General features: G+C 58.4%; 1 protein-coding gene across 1 annotated transcript; it reads left to right on the top strand.

Moving 5' to 3' along the window:
* The first annotated feature begins 2071 nt into the window (after positions 1-2071).
* Positions 2072-7874, top strand: EN1 (engrailed homeobox 1). The gene is made up of 2 exons (XM_047723038.1): positions 2072-3536; positions 6703-7874. The coding sequence occupies exons 1-2, from the start codon at positions 2687-2689 to the stop codon at positions 7017-7019; spliced, it is 1167 nt and encodes a 388-aa protein (XP_047578994.1). The 5' UTR covers positions 2072-2686; the 3' UTR covers positions 7020-7874.
* Positions 7875-9173: the final 1299 nt, after the last annotated feature.

The following is a 9173-nucleotide window of genomic DNA, read 5'->3' as shown; positions in this document are numbered from 1 at the left end:
GAGATAAGGCGTCGAGACCCTATTTACGGAGCTGAAAGGGACCGCGGCGCACAAAAGCTACGCGGCTAAATAGGATATTGATAGTGTCCTAATTAGAATTTAATTAAGTACCCACGCTCGCTTGCGGGATAAAGATTTCAATTTTGCGAACTTAAATATAAATAAAATCCCACCCCCATTTCGGCGAGAAAAAGGTGGGGGCACCGGGAGATTTCGGGGAGCCATTGGGTGTATAACTGAAAAGGACCGGGTAGACTCCAAGGTGGGGTTGGGGGGCAGCTTGGGAGGGTTGGGGAGATCACCGCGGGCCTGCTTTGCGCAGCGCTTCTGAAAATGGCTCCGGACCCAGGCCGCTGGTCAGGTATAACCAGGATCTGCGAGAACCCCGAGTATAGGGTTAGTATAGGAAGACCCTTGGCTGTCCGGAAGATCCAGCCAGCAATCCGAACTCTCGCTCTCCACCAGCGCCTCTGAGGAACTTCGGTTCCTGCGGTGGTTCGGCCTTTTGCGGTTTTCGTTTTATTTTCCTCCTAACCCTCTGTGACTTTTCAGGGGGCACAGGGGAGTTATTCTGTATTATCTTATAAGACAGTATCCCCAGAGACCCTTTCTCCGACATCCCAGTTGAGGATGGCAGTCAGGGAGAACAGGTTCAATGGAGCTCCAAGCTAACATCCCAAAGAAGGCCCAAGTTGCCCGAGGCTTTCTAGCAACTCTTCAGTACAGCAGGCTTCAGGACACAGTCTGAGCTTGGCCCTCCAAAACAGCTGGACAGTCAAACCCTGCCGGTGTCCAGCGTCTCACCTCCCCCACCCCATCCTTAGCGACGGGGAAACTTTTAGGGTGCCTCGACCAGGAAACAGCGAAAAAGAGCCCAGCGCAATGGAGGCGGGTCTCCGTGAACGTGGAATCGGCATGAGCCTCCGTGCTTCCCCCAAAGCTTGGGAAGAACACGCAGGGCTAGAGCCAGAGGCCTCCAAGGAGTCGGGAACAATTCCAGAGAAATCTGGGCAATCGGGGTAAACTCGTTGTCCACATCGTCAGCTGGCTAGGGCAAACACTTAGGGTGCAGAACTTTCATTTGTTTGATTTCACTTTGCAGGAAAATCTAACCGGAGGTTGCCGTGAACCCAAAAGCCGTGCCCCGCGCACATCCGCACTCGGACTTGTTAAGCCCAGGGGCCCTCCCAGGACATCTCCAAGATGCCCGGATGGCTTCAACTCCCGCGGCCAGGGGAAAAAACAGGCGCCCGGCGCGACCGGCTCTCGGGCTCTCTCGCGCCCTCTGGGCTTGGCTTAATGGCGCCAGGACAGCTCCCAGGGGTTGTCGAAGGTCCGGACAGGATAGGACAGAGTACGAATACTCCGGAAAGGACATGCAATGCAGCTGGCCGGCATGCACTGCAAAATCTACAAACAGCCGGTGCTAGCTAGGCGCAGCTGGCCTCCGGAGTTTGCTATTTAAGAAAAAAATAAACGGCTTCTCTGAAAGTAACCAACTCAAGGTCTATTTCACATCTCCGATCCTCTTCGTCTCACCTCTCTCCCTTTACACACACACGCACACGTGACAACATTTCACCCTTCATAACAAGAAAAAGAAAATAAAAGGCTGTTTTTTAGGCATAGGGATGTACAAGAGCCGAGGCCCTTGCCTCCTGACCCTGTGCCCGGCGCACACGCACCCATAATCCTGCATTTCTCCAACAAGTTGTTTATGGAGTTGCTGCTCTATTTGCCTACACCCCGAAATCCACCCCTCCCTGGTCTCTCCTTTGCCCCTTCCTCGGTTTTGCCTTGAAAGAGGGGGAGGGGCCCGGGCGCGGGTGGGGGAGGGCGGGCCGGAGGCGCAGGGCCCTTGCCGCTGCGCCCCCTCTCCGCCGGCGGCCGCCGCCCCCGGATTATTTATCCGCAAAGTCCCGCGCGCGCCCATTGGGCCGAGGCCCGGGTGTCAGCGCGAGTCCTGGCTCGCCATTGGCCCCGCACACGTGCGGCCTGACTCACGTGCTTCCGGTTTGAAAGCAAAAAGTGTGCCTGGGTGATTTTTTTTTTTTTTAAGCGAGAGAGTTTGTGCAAAGATCCGAGCTGTCAGAGATTTGAGGGAAAAAAAAAAAAAAAAGGCAGCCCCGGCGCTGGCGGAGACGCGCTCTCCCTGCAAAAAAAAGCAAAGGCGATTAAAGGCGCTGCCAGCCTCGCGCTCTGGGCACAGCTGAGCGTGACACTCGGGGAAGTCAAACCCCTCACTACTGCCTAGGAAGATGGCTAGACTTTAAAGACTATTTTTTCCCTTTAAGAAAAAAAATTATTGGAGCTTTTTTCCTTTTTTCTTGCTTTCTTTTTTCTTTTCTTTTTTTCCCCCCCTTTTTGGCCGTGGCTTACTCCCCATTTAAAACAAATCATTGAATCTGGTTGCAGAAAGAAAAAAAGAAATAGCCAAGTGTCTCCATATCTGGATGTCTACAAATTAGAGAGAGGGAGAGACAGCGAGATCTATCTGCTCGATAAGACCGAGCGATCCAGGCCAGACGCCTGGGCTTTTTTTCCTGCACCCGCCCCGTGCCTTCGCTGGGGCTTCGCCGGCCTCCTTCCTCCGCGCACCCCCACGGGCCGCTGGCAAAGTGGGGTGGGGAGCGAGGCGGGGGGGGCGGGGGCCGGCGCGGCGGCCGGGGCGGCGGGGCGGCCGAGCATGGAAGAACAGCAGCCGGAACCTAAAAGTCAGCGCGACTCGGGCCTCGGCGCGGCGGCGGTGGCAGCGGCCCCGGGCAGCCTGAGCCTGAGCCCCGGCGCCAGCGGCAGCAGCGGCAGCGATGGAGACAGCGTGCCGGTGTCCCCGCAGCCCGCGCCCCCCTCGCCGCCCGCGGCGCCCTGCCTGCCGCCCCTGGCCCACCACCCGCACCTCCCCCCGCACCCCCCGCCCCCGCCGCCGCCGCAGCATCTCGCGGCGCCTGCTCACCAGCCGCAGCCCGCGGCCCAGCTACACCGCACCACCAACTTTTTCATCGACAACATCCTGAGGCCGGACTTCGGCTGCAAAAAGGAGCAGCCGCCGCCGCAGCTCCTGGTGGCGGCGGCGGCCGGAGGAGGCGCAGGAGGAGGCCGGGTCGAGCGTGACAGAGGCCAGACCGGCGCAGGTAGAGACCCTGTCCACCCGCTAGGCACGCGGGCGCCGGGCGCCGCCTCGCTCCTATGCGCTCCGGACGTAAACTGTGGCCCACCCGACGGCTCTCCGCCAGCAGCTGGCGGCGGTGCGGGTGCGTCTAAAGCCGGGAACCCGGCGGCGGCGGCGGCGGCGGCTGTGGCCGCGGCGGCGGCGGCGGCGGCGGCGGCGGCCAAGCCTTCGGACAGCGGCGGCGGCAGTGGAGGCGGCGTGGGGAGCCCCAGTGCGCAGGGTGCCAAGTACCCGGAGCACGGCAACCCCGCCATCCTTCTGATGGGCTCAGCCAACGGCGGGCCCGTAGTCAAAACTGACTCGCAGCAGCCCCTCGTATGGCCCGCTTGGGTGTACTGCACGCGCTACTCGGATCGCCCGTCCTCCGGTGAGTACCTAACCCCCGGCTGCGCCGTAACTTTTGGACCCGCGGACAGCCCCAGAACTCTTAGCCGCCGCCGTGCTGGGGAGAGCCGACCCGGCCTTGGGTGCTCTCTTCTCTCACGCCTGCTTTCTCCTCCTCACCTCGGTCCCAGTCACAGCCCGGTGTGCCCCCAGTTCTGCGCTCCTGGCCTCTGTGGCTACCACTCGAGAGGCTGGCTACAGCTCCTGGCACAGGAAGCTCGAGTCTGGATCCTTCGGTTTTGCACTCCGAGCCCCTCGGGCCTTCTTTGTGTATTACCTTTATTATTCTAAGAAAACACACACACACACACACACACACACACACACACACACACAGCCATTGATTTTTCTTCCGGGGAGAGGGGGTGTTTAGAGCCGGTGGGAAGGTGGGCCTAGTGATCTGGGTCTGATATCCTGCCAGCCTGGTCATGCGGAGGCCGAGGAGCCAGGCTCAGATCAGAGAAATAATTGCCACCTTCTCGATATTTACAAACACAAACACCATCTCGATATTTTCTAAGGCCAGTTCATTTATAGAGAGATAGATTGGAGGGCACATAGAAAGAGAGGATAGCCTTTGATCGCTGTGCCTCTTCCCCAGGCCTGGTAAGCTAGAGTCTGACCCGGGTGGGTAGAATCCAGGGAAAGATGGTTGCCAGAACGATCGGTGCTGAGAGTCCCTGGCTCCTGGTTCCAGAGAGCTCACAGACAGTGGGAGCGGAGAGGAGACCGTCAGGCTCTGGCTAGATAGCGGGGGCACGGGGCATGACTGGCAACCTCCCCGGCAGCTTCTCCTTTGGCGCGGCTCGCACATCCTTTCGGCCCTGCCCCTTCCTTCTTTCACTCCTTTCTTCCCCGTATCTGCTAGTTAGCAGATTCTTGCCAGCTGTAGATTGTTTTTCTAGACCTCCTTTGGTCTTTTCCCCGCGTGTCCCTCGCGCTTGGAAACCCCGAGGCCGAGAAACCTGCGCTGGGACAGCCCTAGGCCCCAGGAGAGGAGGCTGGGGCCTGCCCGCCTCCCGGGGCTGCAGTGGCCGAGAGGCCCCGATGGGCGCGGCGAGGAGGGCAGCAGGGGTTCTAGCCTACAATTGCTGTTCGGGGCACCCAGGTTCGGTAGGAGGCCGAGCACAGCGTAGCCATGCGTCGCCGCTCGACCCCGGCTGGTGTCTAGCCTCCCCACGGTTGCCGGCCGGGCGCGGATCGATGCACGCTATCAGCCCCCGCCATCTCGAGCCCCGTTATTGACACGTCGGGCTCCCTGAACCTCCGAAAAGCTGCTTTGATTGACTCGCCTGATGGATAGAGTGATTGAGCTGTCAGGCTGTGCGGCTCAGGCTGGCCAGGAGGCTACGATTTTATTACAAGTGTCCGTGCCTCTGCACACACGTACACAACAACACTCTTCACAAGGTCCGGGATGCACAACGCACAGCGGGGCCTTTCCGGAGATGGGCACATTTCCTGGGCCATCTCTGTTCGCTCAGCTAATTACTAATCTAAACTGAGGCCGTTCTCCCCCCCCCCCCCCACCCCACCTCTCAGTCCTCTCTGCACAGAGCTCAGCAGCGGGCCTTGCCTTTTGTTCTTGGCTGCTTTCCCTCTTAATGTGCCTGGGGAGGCAGAGGACGGGCTCCTCCCAACCCGGGAGTTCAGGGAGGTGAACCTCAGCCCAGACCTGAGTCACTGCAGTCAGCCAGGCCTGGACTCTTTTGTCATAGGACAGTTGGTGACCCCAGGCACTGGCCTTCCCTGGGAGACAGCAGCCCAGCTTGCCCCTCTGTTGCTAGGGTTGGAGATGCTGGTGAAGACCCTTCTTTCCAGACAGTTTCAGATATGAAAAGGCCCCACAAGGACTTAACTTGGCTCAGGAAGCTCCCGTAACCAAGACAGGGCCCACCAAGTAAATGATGGAAGGCTTGGGGCTGGGGCTGTGGAAACAGAGGTGCAGGCTTTGAAGGCTGCCTCCTCTTACCCCCTCCTCTCTCCAAGGCTGGTCCGCACAGTAGCTCTCTTTCCAGACTAGATTTTGGGAGAGACCTCACCTTCTTATGGAGGTTTGCTGGGGCCTCCTCTCATAACCATCATAGGGGCAAAGCACAGGTTTGTGTCCGTATTGTCCCTCTATGTCTCTCCCTCTGCCTGTATTTTGCTCATGAATGGGGAGGAGGACGGATGCAGTCCCCTTGCAAATGTCATAGATGGGCAGGGGAAGCAGATATGGCCTGTTTTTGTTAAACAGGACTTTTCAGTCCTGAAACTGGAGCATTGTGTGTTGAAAAGAGCCAGAAGGGGGACCTTGCCTGTACAACTGGGTGGGGGAATGGGGAGTCCTCTTTCTTACTGGCACCATCCGAGGGGAAAGGCAGAGAACCCTGGGGGCCAGGGTCATGTGGGTAAGGTGTGCAACTGGGTGAAAGCCTTGTTCCCCCTTCAGAGAAGAGGGCCAGTGTCTCCCTAGGCTCCTAAAAAGGCCTTCCTTTAGGCCAAAGAGAAAGGAGGAGCAGAGAGAACATACACCAAAGACTTCAGATCTAGGAAGCCCCTCACAGCCCCTTCTCTATCCCCATGTTTTCTAGGGTCAATTGCTACAAGCAGATGGGGTCTTATCCGAAGTGCTGGGCGTAGGTGCACTTCTGGAGGAGGAAAGGAGGATTAGTTTGCAGGCTGGCAGTTCCCTCAGAGCACTCCTGCCCGGTGTCTTCGCTGGTCTTCGCTTGAGCCTCTTTTTATTCCAGGGCTGTGAAGACAGTAGACCCCTGACCTCCAACTCTGGGATCCACCGGATGGGGCTCTAAATGTCTCTCCATCTTGGATTATGGGATTTAAGCGTGGCGCGCGGCTCTCTTGTTCCGAATTGGGGCGTGGGGTGCACGGACAAGCAGGGCCAGTTTTCCTCCGCGCCCCTTCTGGCCCCCCAGAAGGGAAGTCGGCGATCCCAACAGCCAGGCGATTGATCTCGGGGCCCGCGGGAGGGAGGGAGCCAGGGACTCAGCAGGGCCTCGGCTATGGCCCCGGAAGCGCGGGGCGCGATCCTCGCTCGGCTCTGCAATTCTCACGGCTTATTCTGTCCTCTCCCCACCCCCTTCCCCTCTGCCCTCCATCCCCACCCCACCCCCCACCCCACCACCGGGCCCTCTCCGCCGCTGCAGGTCCGCGCACCAGGAAGCTGAAGAAGAAGAAGAACGAGAAGGAGGACAAGCGGCCGCGGACGGCGTTCACGGCCGAGCAGCTGCAGAGACTCAAGGCGGAGTTCCAGGCGAACCGCTACATCACGGAGCAGCGGCGGCAGACCCTTGCCCAGGAGCTCAGCCTCAACGAGTCCCAGATCAAGATCTGGTTCCAGAACAAGCGCGCCAAGATCAAGAAAGCTACAGGCATCAAGAACGGCCTGGCGCTGCACCTCATGGCGCAGGGACTGTACAACCACTCGACCACCACGGTCCAGGACAAAGACGAGAGCGAGTAGCCGCCAGCCGGCTGGGGCAGCGCGGTCCGGCCGCCGCGCCCGCGCCCCCTCCTGGCATCGCCACCGCAGCCACCGCCGCCGACGCCTGGCCGGTACCACGCCGGGGGAGAAAGAATCCGCGCACAGGAGGGAGGGAGCAACAGGGAAGACAGATTCTCAGAATGGAGAGTCACGTTTGAACGAACCATTTTTTAAAAAGGGAGAAAGACTCGGACAGGTGCTATCGAAAAATAAGATCTATTCTCTATTCACAGTATAAGGGGCGGAAACTGCGAACTCCTTAAAGCTCTATCTAGCCAAACCGCTTACGACCTTGTATATATTTAATTTCAGGTAAGGAAAAGAAATATGTGTAGCGATCTCTATTTGCTGGACTTTTTATTAATCTCCTTTATTATTATTGTTATAATTATTATAATTATTATAATTATTTTATCCCAGACCTCCGCCTCGCTGCCCCCGGCCCAGTTTCGTTTTCGTTGCCTTTTTCTTTTGAATGTTGTCGCTTCTCTGGTGCCTCCCGCCCCGCATCGCCGGCCCTCGTTTCTCTGGGACTTTTCTTTGTGTGCGTGAGAGTGTGTTTTCCTCGCGTGTCTGCCCTTCGCCTCTCCCCCACCTCCCAAGCCCCTTCTGTCGGTCTGTCGGTCCTGCTCCCCTTTCGTTTTCCGGAGACTTGTTGAGAAATACGACCCCACAGACTGCGAGACTGAACCGCCGCTACAAGCCAAAGATTTTATTATGTTCAGAAACCTGTAGTCTGAAATAAAGTGTACACTGTGCTCACGAGCCGCTGACGGCCCTCCTCCTTGCGGGCTCGGGAAGGGCGTGGGCGCAGGGCACAGGAGGGCCCGGTGCTCCCGCGCGCACCGCGAACTCATCGGCGGCGATCCCCGCGCGGCAGGCCGGCCTTCCCATCACCGCACAACGAATACCGGGGGCAAGAGGAGAGCGCGGCGATAGAGGCGGCCCAGTGCCGGGTAGGTCCGGGTCTGGAGGGTCCGGAGGCCCATGCCTGCTCTCCGATGGCGATGGCGTGCAAAGGAGCCCAAAGGCAAACAAAACAAAACAACCCCCCCCCCCCCAAAACTAGCCCCAGTCCTGACTTCGGAAACATTGCCGGGACTGTCTGGCTGCTCCCTGTGCCTGGTCAGGCACCACCTGGCTTTGGCCTCCTCTTGTTCAACCATGCTCCTCTCCTTGCTTCAGCCTGCACCTTTCCCTTTTCTTTCCTTCCTCCCCTAACAACCTGGCCCTCCTGTTGCTGGAGGCTTTCCCCTCCAGAAGTGGAAGGCCTTGCCAAGGCTGGGCAGAGGCAAGGGGAGGCCTGTAGTGCTGGGCTGCCCATGAGGGCGAGGGGCTTTTTGGTTGCAGCCTTTGGGCCTGGTCTCAGCTGCCTGGCCTCCACCGCTCTCAGTTTGGAGAAGTGATTCCGCTGGTGAAGCAGCAGGTCCCCTGCGACACATGGAGCCTCTCCTGGCCCAGATCTCCTGGTCCCACATAGCCCAGGGAGAAGAGACCCCGATGCTGGGAAGTGAGGCAAAGCAGCAGCTCGGTCTGCTGTCGGGATCATTTTGGGGCCTGAATTCCCATGTGGGCACAGGCCTGCCTCACGCAGACATAAAACCTAAGCCGAGGTGGGGGGGTGGGGGTCACTATCAGAATGCCAACAGAGGTTGCTTCCTAATTGAGGTGGGGAGGGGGCACAGACACCAGCCTCCTGAACCCTCAGGACACGTGGATCCCAGAGGGAAATGTCTGTAGTCTTGCCCCTGACCCTGGGGGACTTCCCTTCCTGGGCAGGCACTGGGCCCCCTAACCTTCAGGGACTAGGAGGAGGAACGGGAAGTCCTTCCTCAAGAAGTATCACTTCTCTTTTGTCCAGGGTTCTTTTTTTTTTTCATGGTAAATCCTTTCTTCCTTCCTTCCTGTCTTCTGAAATATGCGTACGTACCTGTCTCTGTGTGCCTAGAGATGCAGGTGAACTTGCAGACTTGTGTGTAGCTGTGATCATGTGCAAATGTGGGTACATCTGAGGAGCCACCTGGTTATGTGTGTCCCTGCACGTGTGCGTGTTGTGTTCACTGGGTGTTCGTTCCTCTGTAGTTAGATGCACACTTGGATGTCTGTGCACTCATGGCATGCATACGTGTGTTC

This window comes from Lutra lutra, chromosome 3, assembly GCF_902655055.1.
Source record: "Lutra lutra chromosome 3, mLutLut1.2, whole genome shotgun sequence".
Lineage (NCBI taxonomy): Eukaryota > Metazoa > Chordata > Mammalia > Carnivora > Mustelidae > Lutra > Lutra lutra.
This window is presented reverse-complemented; position numbering and strand designations above follow the sequence as displayed.